Raw genomic sequence first — 12,200 nt, 5'->3', positions numbered from 1 at the left:
CAATTTGAAAATTAGGTTAACTCAAACACTGCTCATTTATAAACTATTACTAACAAACCTAAATACAGTTTCTCTTACTAGTGTGTCGACAACGTACATTTTAGAAAGACATAACACCAACATTTCAATTAACACTGCCACTGTAAAGAGTCAGGCAATGAATGTAATATATTATATCTGAAGTCTTCCTTCTTAAAACATTATAAGCAAACACAGCAGTTACAAAAATAAATAAATATACTAAAAAATATTTCCGCAATAGAAGGAGATTCAAAGCAATTGATAAGTTAAATGCAAAACCCGAACAAAGTAAAAACTGGTAATACTAATAAATACAATACAATGAATACCTTCACTACTCTTGCCAGCTGCTGCAATATGCAGTCAAATCATACGCATGTTTTCACAGCCAGCAGACTTTACAGGACTGCAATATCTCTGCTCTATTAATGTTTCTTCCTCGACTATATTTTGATGTCAGTGCTTGTACGCCCTGCATACCCACCCGACCATTTACACGTGTCCCCAAAAAACAGTTCCGCTTCTCACCAAAGGTAGAATTTTTTATTTTTTTTTTGGTTTACGTCTCATGTTTATTTTCAGATCAGACATACTAAGTGGATTTACCAAAAAAAAAAAGAATTACAAATGATCATAAAAACCCTTCTTTAAAACAATTTTAAAAATGTTTAAAATAACACGAATCGCTAGTATCAGAAGTCTCTCCCCTTGGTCATTTCCTCTCACGGGAACGAGGCTCAAAGTCCGTCTGGGTTCATATCCCATCCCTGGTTTACTTTTCTGTATTGGACAACAGTCGCACATTCTAGTTTATTCAGTACAGTTTCTCCGCTGCCACGTGTTTTAACCTTAATCATTTTGTATAATAATATCCGTTGGCTTTCAGAGCATTTACACGAAATAAACATGAATGAAAAGGTTGTCATTTTAGACGGTGGTTTTGCAACAGAATTAGAAGCGGGTGGATTTAAGATCCAGGTAGGCTATATTTGTATTTTTAATTGTATACAATAAAGTTAAAACTATTAATAATGTTTGTAACCTTACCAGTTTCCCTGCAACGCATTTTAAATTTGTTGAGGGTACTAAACGGCTCGTTTCACATTCCCCGATTAGCGAAACCAGTCTCAGAACAGAAACACAGAACTGAACCTTATTTTATTTTGGACAGGGAGATCCCTTGTGGAATGCGAGATTAATTCACACCAATTGATTTTATTTTGGACAGGGAGATCCCTTGTGGAGTGCGAGATTAATTCACACAAATCCGCAGGCTATCAAAGAAGCGCACTGCAGGTACGGCGAGGCCGTTTATTTGTATTTATTTTTAGGAACTGAGCTGCTTGGCTACAGTTTTAATTAGCTAAGCAGTAAGCAGCCCTGCACATTATTCTTGTTTTGTAACTGACTCTGTGCGGGTTTCTGGTGCAACTGTGTTCCAGGACCCCGTTGTAAACGATATGCAAAACTGAGTATCTGCCTTTTCTGGTTAAACAATAATATTGAATTACGTTAAATTGAGTGCACGAGCCTGCAAAATGCACTTTAAAAAATGTATATATATATATATTAAAGACTAACATTGGTCCCCGCTGTTGAAGAAAGTGTTATAAAAGTTTACTAGAAACAGCTGGTGGTACCTGGGGAATGTAAATTGGAATACAAAATATGTGGTCTAGTGGAATCGTTTATATAAAGATGCTGTCTAGTGGAATAGTTTATATAAAGATGCTGTCTAGTGGAATCGTTTATGTATTGTTTTATTCTGTAGGTTTCTTTCGAGTGGTGCTGATGTTATCTGTACAGCTACTTATCAGGCGAGTGTGGAGGGCTTTATGAAGTTCCTGGGACTGAGCTCCGAGCAAGCTGTCCAGCTTCTCATGTCAGGGGTGTATCTTGCTAAAGAGGCTGCGCTGGAATTTCAACAAACCTGTCGAGATCCAGGTGAATGGACTCTCATGTACTTCTTGCTTTACTAGAATCAATCACAACTGCTATTGTCTTGACCTGGGTAGCCAGCTTCATTGTTAGATCTACAGCGTTGTGTTGGGAAGCTGCAGATTTCTCAGACAATGCTAGAAATGGAAAAGTGTCAGCATCCTCCTAGAACTGAATCACTATGCTATCATGCACATTCACTCTGACTGCAATAGTCAGGTCTGCTTCCTCCTAGAACTGAATCACTGTGCTATCATGCACTTTCACTCTGGCTGCAATAGTCAGGTCCTGTGACCAAGAACACAGGAAGAAACACTTTTATTCATTTTGTTTTATCCATTTGTCTGTGTATCAAAAATGTAAAAAAAAAAAAACAAGCTCAGAACCAAAAGATCTTCAACACAAAGAAAGAGGGACCAGTGCTAATTCTGCAATGCAGCAAGAGGCAAGGCAATGGGGTTTAAAACCTTGCAGGGGTCCTTTTAAGATCAGGTCTTTATTTACTGCGATACAATGTGATCTAAACCAGCATGCGATCTAAAGCAGGTACATGTCATAGCTGACTATCCTGTTAAGTTCTATTCTAACAATGAATGATAACTACTGTTGTTATAGATTTCATACAGTACAATAATTATATATATATATATATATATATATATATATATATATATATATATATATATATATATATATATATATATAAACTGTATATACTGTATATATAATTTTTTGTTCTTTCAGAAAGGAAGAAGCCTTTAGTTGCTGGTTCTGTTGGACCCTATGGTGCCTTTCTGCATGATGGGTCTGAGTACACAGGGGCCTATGAGGAAACAATGAGCGTACAGGTACTGTGTACATGAGCACTGTACACATCACTACACACCTGAGTGATCTTGTTAGAAATGATACATGCTTCTCTTTCTGGTTTGGTTGCTGTACACAGCACTACACACCTGAGTGATCTTGTTAGAAATGATACATGCTTCTCTTTCTGGTTTGGTTGCTGTACACAGCACTACACACCTGAGTGATCTTGTTAGAAATGATACATGCTTCTCTCTGCTTCGGTTGCAGGATTTCAAAGCCTGGCATCGGCAACAGATCCAGTGCTTGGTGTCAGCAGGAGTTGATCTAATTGCCATGGAAACGATTCCTAGCCAGAAAGAGGCAGAAGCTTTAGTGGAGCTTCTTCGAGAATTTCCCAACAGCAAAGCCTGGCTCTCATATTCCTGCAAGGTGATTGCTGCTATTAGAGGTCTATTCATTGTGTGCTAGGTATCACAATAGAGCGTGCAGGTGTTTCAAACATGCATTTTGTATTTGAATTGCACTTCCACAATAAAAATCCTTTATTAAAGGATTAACCAAAACGGTGAGGACTGGCAAACTGCAGTGCTGCTGGTCTGATCATATCTCCTCAATGATTTTGACATGTATTCAGTTAAGAGGTATTGTGTTGGCATGCTGCTGTTTCTAATGTCACTTTGGAGCCCTTCTTCAAGACTAATGAAGCCCATATCAAGCAGCTCCTGAAAAACATCTCATGGAGGGGTTTCACACTCAATTACAAAGGTATAAACCTAGCATTAATACATATTTGAAATGTGTTTCAGGATGAACAGTGCATTTCCCATGGAGAGAAGTTTGCAGAAGCTGTGAAGGTGGCCAGCAGGTCAGAGCAGCTGTTGGCCATTGGGTTAAACTGCTGCCCTCCCACTCTGGTCAGTCCACTGCTGGCTTCTGCCAACAAAAACAAAGCGCCAGGTTTAGGCTGGGTGGTTTACCCTAACGGTGGAGGAGAATGGGATCAGAGTACTGGGTGAGTCGCACAACACTGCAGAGGATTGAGTGACAAGGTAGTGTGGCATGATGGGCTGAGTAGGCAACAGAAACCAGGCCAGGCAGTGTTGTAAGTGAATAACCCATGAGGTAGCCCTGAAGATTAGATTGGAATATGTTACAGTGAATAACCTACGAGGTAGCCCTGAAGATTAGATTGGAATACGTTACAGTGAATAACCTACGAGGTAGCCCTGAAGATTAGATTGGAATACGTTACAGTGAATAACCTACGAGTTAGCCCTGAAGATTAGATTGGAATACGTTACAGTGAATAACCTACGAGGTAGCCCTGAAGATTAGATTGGAATACGTTACAGTGAATAACCTACGAGGTAGCCCTGAAGATTAGATTGGAATACGTTACAGTGAATAACCTACGAGGTAGCCCTGAAGATTAGATTGGAATACGTTACAGTGAATAACCTACGAGGTAGCCCTGAAGATTAGATTGGAATACGTTACAGTGAATAACCTACGAGGTAGCCCTGAATATTAGATTGGAATACGTTACAGTGAATAACCTACGAGGTAGCCCTGAAGATTAGATTGGAATATGTTATAGTGCTACAGATATGTGTTGTGATGTACTGTTTAATCCATACGAATCTACTTACATTATTAAAGTATTGTAGCGTTAAGCCAGTTCCATATATCTAGAAGGCAATATTACCCATATAGATGTTCATGTCTGTGACATTGAAAGATTTGAGATACTCCACTGACATCCCAGCTTTTTCCATATCTCGTTTCCACAGATTAAACAACCCCTGTCCTGAATAAAAGGGTTGTTAATCAGGGCCACTTGTTTTTCATGCCAATCCATCGAGAAACCTGCACCACTCATTCCCGTGTGTGGTTTGAAAACCTAGGATTTGTTTTTGCTGGAATAGAAACACTGGGGAATGAAAGCACAGAGTGCAACAAGCCACAGGAGCACAGGCAGTCTTTAACAAGGGCTCTGGCCCGGTTCAAATCATTGCATTTTTTTTTTTTTTTTTTTATGAAAGGTGGGTAATGCAGAAACCAAAAAGTTCACTTGCAGACTTCAGCTTAGAGTGGGAAGAACTGGGAGCTAAATGGATCGGTAAGTCTTCTGTTTTTTGCAGATGTAAAAGATTAGACAAACGTTTCAGCCAACGTCTTCATAAGCTTCTGCTGAAAACAACAGAAGCCAAAACTTTTTCATTTTTCAGCTCTTTCAGTTTGACCTGAACCTCATACAGCTGCTTTACAGACCCTGATTAGTGATAATCCTGCATGACATTTAAATAGGACTTCAAAATTGAAGGACTCTAAACAGTCAAATATTAGTTATTAGGTTCTAGTGTTTCAGAAAATAGCAGGTGTCCCCCCCCCCCTTTCAACATTAATGTAATATGACTGTGGTAAGCACACACAGTATCAATAGGTGCCGCACATGTTCAATTGATACAAACTCATTTAAACAATCGCACCATTTCTGTTTATCGACAGGTGGCTGTTGTGGAATTACCCCTTCAGACATTGCAGAGCTAAAACATCGGCTGCATGATCACAGTAACAGTCAAGAGGACCCTGCAGTGTGAGGGGCCATGTTAACTGAATACGAGACAGAAACACTGAACTAATACTTTGTGTGATTTCAATGATGTGAATAAAATATATACCAACACTGATATAAAAAAAACCTCACTCGCTGTCTAAACACAAACTGAATAGAGAGAATAATGACTTCATTACAGTGGCTGCCACCGCAAGGCAGTACAATTTCACATACAAGCTCATGTATATACCATATATATATATATTATTTAGATGTAAGCAAACATGCAGTCATCGTTTTGTATTTCACAAAAACAGATTTCAACATACACACCACCTTCACAATTCAGCACTTGCTGTATTCATCTCATACGATTCAATCTTAGTGGACCCAGCCTCACACAGCCCTGGGCTTGCCCTTTTATAGAAAGAAAGACAGCAGAAACGTTATGCGCTTTACCATCAGTTGCAGTACTGGTACACCTGTAACTTGACAATCACACATTAGTATACCATTGTTTTTGTAGTTTGATAAGCCCACACACACACTAAAGTGATGTTAATGCAGCTGTTTTATTGAAGTTCTAGGTGATCACAATCAGCTTGGTCCATCTGTCCTAGAGAATCCCCAGTTCCACTGTCACACAGCCCCGGATTGTTACGTCAGTGTCTTCTAGCCAAAGCTCTCTTTGGCAAATAACGTCACTCCACCCGCACAGCAATGGTGTTCTCCACAGTTACATTAGCAAAAACTGTCACCCCACCCGCACAGCAATGGTGTTCTCCACACTGTTACATTAGCAAAAACTGTCACTCCACCCCACCCCACCCGCACAGCAATGGTGTTCTCCACACTGTTACATTAGCAAAAACTGTCACTCCACCCCACCCGCACAGCAATGGTGTTCTCCACACTGTTACATTAGCAAAAACTGTCACCCCACCCCACCCGCACAGCAATGGTGTTCTCCACACTGTTACCCCACCCGCACAGTAATGGTGTTGTCCACACTGTAACATTAGCAAAAACTGTCACCCCACCACACCTGCACCGCACCCCACCACACCTGCACCGCACCGCACCCCACCCCACCCGCACAGCAATGGTGTTCTCCACACTGTTACATTAGCAAAAACTGTCACTCCACCCCACCCCACCCCACCCGACCCGCACAGCAATGGTGTTCTCCACACTGTTACATTAGTGACTTGTGCTCACACTACAGGGCTTCATATGGATTACTTCACACAGCAACAGCGTGGTGTACTTCTTTTATAAAGATGCTTTTCTATTTCTATGTCGTTTTTTTTTTTTTTTACCCTCCCATGAAGTGAAAGGACAACAGAAACTCCCACCGTGGGAGGAGGTGTTCTCACAGTACATTTCAGTTCTGCAGTTTATATTTGTACCTGGGTCTGTGTTCCAGTGCAGGGAGCACAGCTATTCTTTGTTCTTTGCATACAGTCCTGTTTTAATCAGCAGGCTCTCCATCCCTTTCACTCTCCGGGGCTCCAGCGCTCCTGCATTCGGAGGTGTTAGAGAATCTCTTCCATTCCTTTTGAAAGCCTCCACTAAGTGTCCTTCCCAAGCATCCGTGGTGTTTGACGGGACTGTTGTCTTCCCTGCTGTCCGAGACGCCTGCCCCGCTGCGAGCAGAGACCTGCTGATGAATTTCTTGCCCAAGGTTTTCACAGTTTAATGCCCAGGGGCCCAATCTTTGCCAGTTTACTCTTTGGAATGCTAGGAGACAGTGCAGGTTACCTCCCACCTGTTAAAAGTCAAATGTATGAAAGCTTTCATCCACTTACCAGACATCTAGCTTTAATATTCATCCCGTGGAGAATATCAATAAACAGACAAACACATCAAGAAAATACATGTCAATATTCATAAAGTATAGTTAATGCAGCAGCCAAAATGTAAATGGTTTTGTGATTATGAGAATTAGGGAAAAAGCAAGTACATTTTTGCATTGTTTTCATACAGAAAATGAATGTGTTCTTTAATAGATATTACACCCTGCTGCTGTACAGGTGTATGAACAAGCAGTAGGCATTGCTACATTAAACTACAGTATATGTATAGGCTTCCTTCTGGTTAACTGAAGTTTTGCGGATTTGAAGAAAACGTACCTTCTTTGTTTTTCGGTATTGTAAACCCCTCTCTGTGTGACGAATGTCAAGATATTCTGGATTCTGTGTATTGAGATCTGTCACTATGTCTGCCCACCTGAAAACACATTCAAATCACAAAATAGGATCAAACTAGACTCCAGTATATCTGAGGAAGAATAAAACATGCATCGTGTCATAAGAACATAAAAAAGTTTACAAACGTGAGGAGGCCATTCAGCCCATCTTGCTCGTTTGGTTGTTAGTAGCTTATTGATCCCAGAATCTCATCAAGCAGCTTCTTGAAGGATCCCAGGGTGTCAGCTTCAACAACATTACTGGGGAGTCATGACACCTTTGATATGGTAACATGTTCAAAAAATGTGGAAGTTGGTATTAACTAAAAGAATAATAGAACAATGAGGTTTAAAAACATATGGGCTCCAGTCAACCTAGAACCCTTAGAATAATTCTCCATGTGGCAGTCACCCTCACCAGGGCTTTAGGGGTGAATGGGGATTAAAGTGGGTTTTTAAAGCTATATAAAAACACATCAACATACTTTTTGCAGTGTATGGCTGGATGTTTCCTGCTTGGCTCTCCAATAAGTATCCAGTGCTCCACTTCCTTATGTGGGAGGGGACCCCTACACAAAGACAAAGAGACTGAGGTCACAATTGAATTCCAGTAGCCGGTTGTTTAACTAGGCATCAGGTATCAGCCCTGCTCTCAAACAGCTCAACTGGTGTCCCATGCGTTCTGTGTTGTAGTGAAATGAAAAGGGCAGAATTCTTGTCTTGGAAGGTGCATTCAGCAGTGCAGGCTGCGCTTGACCAACACGTTCAGGTCCAGGTGCTCACAGAATGCAATGTGGTCTTCCAGGATGAAGCAATGAACCCAGCCTGGTTTGGATATGAAAGTGGCAGGAGGCTACACAGCACACGAGTGGGTCTAAAACACTGGCCGGGTACTTCAGATTTCATTGGTTTGGGTTTCCTGCACTCTGCTAATACTGTATTTATACAGGGTTTTCCGAGGAGCACACAAAACACTGCAATACATATCTAGACTTTTCAATGTATGTGCTAATCAATTTCAAGTGTTTTTATCATTCATTTTTCTGAACAGATGACTGTGGCTGGGCGGAGGTGGTCTGTCACTGCACTCAGTGATGAATTGCGCAGTTTCTTGATGTTTCAATGAAGAGCTCCAGTTTGATCAGAACAGATGTTACTCTAAAAGGAGACAAATACAACAGGATTCTGTGCACTACTGAAATGAATACTGAAGCATGGCCCTATTGTGTGCACTGAAAGGAAGGCTTTCATTGAAACTGCAAAGAAAGGATCCACAGCCAGTGTGCACTGAAAGGAAGGCTTTCATTGAAACTGCACAGGTGTGATACTGAACAGAGAGGACAGGCAGATCCTACCTGTATGCTTTAGCAGCTTTCAACGGGGTTGCTTCAAATCCCACTGGACAGAAGTAGTGATTCTGACAGTGGTAGATATAAGCCATCGAATCGTCTTGTAGTCCTCGGGTTAATTTCAGTAAAGCTCCTTCAGCTACACACAGAAAGACTTGCATTATTACACTGCAGTGAGAGGGGTAACATGCCCACACTCAACCAAGCAATTTAATATACAGCATTATTCAACAGTCTTAATGTGAAGAGAAGCCTCTGGTCACTGGATTCAGTTTCTTTAGTATTTCTAGATTTAGCACTATTGAGTGTTTATTAGTTATGGGTGAAACCCTAACTAGCCTTGCAAATTGTAAGTAGTGTGGAGACAGTTTGTTGTCAGTTTAATTGAGTGCATCAGAAACTACGAGCATAAGATAACTCACACATTGTGATAATGTGGTTTCACCATGTTTAAAGTAAATTGTACATGTACAGTATTTTCAAACATAACACCTAATCAGCAGTTCATTGTTCTCAATATGTTATGATGTGCAAGCCATTCTGTAAAATATACAGCTATCTGAATGTCTGACAGCATGAGAATTAGTGACTTGTACTCATAGACTTACCCGTTTCCCCAGCGGTTCTGTTTTTCCCATGCGGTTTGTATAAAATATATGAACATCCTCGAACACGAAAGTTATCATTGATTTGTCTGAACCACCTGTTAACACAACATTGTTTTAGAAAAGCCTCTTTTAGAACTTCAGATTAGCATTTGTAATTGTTTTCAATAGGATTGGATTGGATAGAGTAAGCAGCTCAACCCACCGCATTAGTGTTGCATTTCCAGTGAAGGGACCGAACTTGATCTCTTCAAAGGGTGGCTGGAAGCCCAAAATAAGCAACGCCTCCTCTTGGGTGATTGGCGGGAGACTAGAAAATACATTTGAACAAGTTGAAAGACTGCTGCTTCAGATCAGTTTGCACACACTGCTTGAGGGGTCATTACTTAACACTGAAGAAAAGGAATCCCCTGCATTGTCCCACCTGATCAGCAAGTCAGTTGCAGCCATGTGGAGGCATTCACACTGGCTAGAAAACACTGCTGCTTAAACATTCAGGGCTCTGTATTCAACAGAAATATGTCCCTCAGCTAACATCATCAAACTGATCACCATGCTGAGGAGATGTTCTTAAAGGAGGGAATTCATTGTGGCATTATTCTTACCTCCCTGCCCCAAGTGTGCTGTACAAGAAATTCCAGCACGACACCAAAGAGGAAATTCCACAGGAAGTCTTGTACTGGGGACGACTGATGCAATACCTGAGTGCAAAATATTAAAGAGAACATTAAACATTGAAATATAATTATTACTTCTCTCTTGGCAGACACCCTTATAGTTTGAGAAAAAGGAAAACTGCTGTGTACCAAAACGATCAATAAGAAAAAAGAAAAAAAAAAAAGAGACAAGGATATTTCAGGTACTTAAAAAGGTAGAATAATTGATTACAAATCAATTATCAAGACGTTTCAGAAAAGTACCAAAAAAGTACAACACATCATACAAAGAAATTTTAGCATTCTTCAAGATGATCCTTCTACAGCTCCTATTTTCAATAACCCTCCTCTAATGTCATACAGAAGAGAAACATCTAAGAGAGCATCTGGATCACAGTAACATTCGACCCAAACTGGACAGTCTTAAGGGTACGTTTCCATGCAATAGGTCACGCTGTGCTACTTGTAAATACATTCACAGCAATACAGTAGTTAAGGGAGCAAAATCCTCATTTACTATCCATGATACTTTTACTTGCATTAGTAAAGGAACTGTATATTGCATTGGCTGCATCAAATGTAACAAGCTATATATTGGTGAAACAAAATGACGCTTGGCTGATCGCTTTGTGGAATATCTGAGAAGTATACGAATTAACACCTCTACCTGTCCTGTCACCAGACATTTTAACAGAAATGACCACTATAGAAGACATCACAATTTGTGGGATGGTTCAGTGCTATGGAACTAATACTGTCAGGAAACAAAAGGAATATGAACTTATTTTCAAACTAGGCACTTTGGAGCCATTTGGAATGAACATTCTATTCTGAGGTCATCATCATCATCATCATTATCATCATCAACATCACCAACATTCTGGAATTTTGTTTAAAAGACTACTTGTTTGTTTTTTATCAATTTCTTAAAGCACTGTTTTTTTGTATTCAGCCGATGAAGGACTTGTCCGAAACGTCCTGATAATTGATTTGTAATCAATTATTCTACCTTTTTAAGTACCTGAAATATCCTTTTCTCTTTTTTCTTATATATATATATATATATATATATTAGCTCAAAGAGCCAGCTGCCATATATATATATATATATATATATATATATATATATATATATATATATATATATATATATATAAAAATGTGCAAATATTGCAATTACTGCTATAATACTGGATGGGTGTTCAAAGAGACACATGGGCTTGCATGCGTGTTTGTCTTTGCAAGCCAAGCCATTACTTTCTTTTAGATAATAAACCCACCATCTTCTTTGATCCAGTACTTTTCTCTGTTTCACTTCTTCCAGTGTTGCCTGCTGGGGAAACTCTTGTAAGTTTCGACTGTGCTTATCAGAGGCCTTTATCTTCCTGGAGCCGGTCTTCTTCAGGTTGCCTGTAGAAAATGAAGGAGCTCTTTATAATCCAATGAAACCTCACAGAATAGAATGCACTGATACAGAGCACAGTTGTAGCCCATTTCTTAGACTGTGTTCAGACTCACCTGTCCAGCTTTTCATTCTTATTAAAACAGCATCAAAGTCTGTGGTGTCGATCTCCCACGCTAGCACAGGCTTTGTGTGACTGGCAGACACGGCTTCCATAGCAGAGTCCCCCTCACAAGTCATACTGGAGCTGCTGTGATCCTGGCCCTCAGCGAGTGACTGTACGAGTGAGGCTGCAGGGGCTGAGTGTTCAGAGGAGTGATAGAGACACGCAGCCTGGTTCACCAAGGCGTAGTCTGAACACACAGTGTAAAACTGTTCCCGGGAGTGTGTCACTGGGCAGGTCCGCGGACGCTGTCCTTCGCTGCTTGATCCTCCAGGTGCAGCCGAAGCACCTCGGCTCAAAGAATTGACCAAGCCGTGTTCCCCCCCATCTCTGCTCCGGGGCGTCTCCACAGCAGCCTGGCCACCGCTGCCTGAAAGATCTGCGGCTGGACTTCCTGCAGTGTTAGGCATTGAATGAAGCTAGGATGGTAGATGAGAGAAGAGTCGGCTATTAAGGGGGGTTTTCAAACCCAGCCACGCAACAGAACACCACCGGCTGAATCTGGAAAAGA

The 12,200-nt window shown here is 40.7% G+C and overlaps 2 protein-coding genes across 5 annotated transcripts in view; one reads left to right on the top strand and one right to left on the bottom strand.

Annotated features, from left to right (window-relative positions):
* Positions 1 to 12,200, bottom strand: part of ercc5 (excision repair cross-complementation group 5) — a 41,550-nt gene that overhangs the window by 28,026 nt on the left and 1,324 nt on the right. The window contains exons 2-10 of one of the 3 annotated variants that reach the window (XM_059029497.1): positions 11,643 to 12,190; positions 11,405 to 11,534; positions 10,074 to 10,169; positions 9,674 to 9,778; positions 9,472 to 9,566; positions 8,870 to 9,002; positions 8,000 to 8,083; positions 7,459 to 7,555; positions 6,851 to 7,094 (exon numbers count right to left, since the gene is read on the bottom strand). In XM_059029497.1, coding sequence (XP_058885480.1) covers positions 6,851 to 7,094; positions 7,459 to 7,555; positions 8,000 to 8,083; positions 8,870 to 9,002; positions 9,472 to 9,566; positions 9,674 to 9,778; positions 10,074 to 10,169; positions 11,405 to 11,534; positions 11,643 to 12,099 — 1,441 coding nt within the window. In that variant the 5' untranslated portion in view covers positions 12,100 to 12,190. Of the gene's footprint in view, positions 1 to 350; positions 533 to 1,068; positions 1,163 to 6,850; positions 7,095 to 7,458; positions 7,556 to 7,999; positions 8,084 to 8,869; positions 9,003 to 9,471; positions 9,567 to 9,673; positions 9,779 to 10,073; positions 10,170 to 11,404; positions 11,535 to 11,642; positions 12,191 to 12,200 lie in introns of those variants that run through there. The other 2 variants (XM_059029496.1, XM_059029495.1) reach the window with 2 other exon arrangements.
* zgc:172121 (uncharacterized protein LOC337599 homolog) lies at positions 733 to 5,475 on the top strand. Of its 2 annotated transcripts, XM_034010973.3 has the most exons (8): positions 734 to 999; positions 1,250 to 1,317; positions 1,793 to 1,965; positions 2,704 to 2,807; positions 3,037 to 3,198; positions 3,576 to 3,781; positions 4,812 to 4,888; positions 5,278 to 5,475. In XM_034010973.3, the coding sequence occupies exons 1-8, from the start codon at positions 928 to 930 to the stop codon at positions 5,367 to 5,369; spliced, it is 954 nt and encodes a 317-aa protein (XP_033866864.1). In that variant the 5' UTR covers positions 734 to 927; the 3' UTR covers positions 5,370 to 5,475. The 2 variants fall into 2 exon arrangements, with proteins under 2 accessions (XP_033866865.2, XP_033866864.1); XM_034010974.2 differs by lacking the exons at positions 4,812 to 4,888; positions 5,278 to 5,475 and adding an exon at positions 4,560 to 4,796 and having other exon boundaries at positions 733 to 999.

The sequence above is a fragment of the Acipenser ruthenus genome, chromosome 8 (genome assembly GCF_902713425.1).
Source record: "Acipenser ruthenus chromosome 8, fAciRut3.2 maternal haplotype, whole genome shotgun sequence".
Lineage (NCBI taxonomy): Eukaryota > Metazoa > Chordata > Actinopteri > Acipenseriformes > Acipenseridae > Acipenser > Acipenser ruthenus.
The sequence above is the reverse complement of the archived record's forward strand: the minus strand, read 5'-3'. Positions and strand labels throughout refer to the sequence as shown.

Bases quoted from the DNA above. Each gene is read 5' to 3' on its own strand.
- zgc:172121 (XM_034010973.3), top strand. From the start codon at position 928: ATGAATGAAAAGGTTGTCATTTTAGACGGTGGTTTTGCAACAGAATTA. The intron at 1,966-2,703 runs GTGAATGGACTC...TTGTTCTTTCAG, and splicing joins ACAAACCTGTCGAGATCCAG to AAAGGAAGAAGCCTTTAGTT. The intron at 2,808-3,036 runs GTACTGTGTACA...CTTCGGTTGCAG, and splicing joins AGGAAACAATGAGCGTACAG to GATTTCAAAGCCTGGCATCG.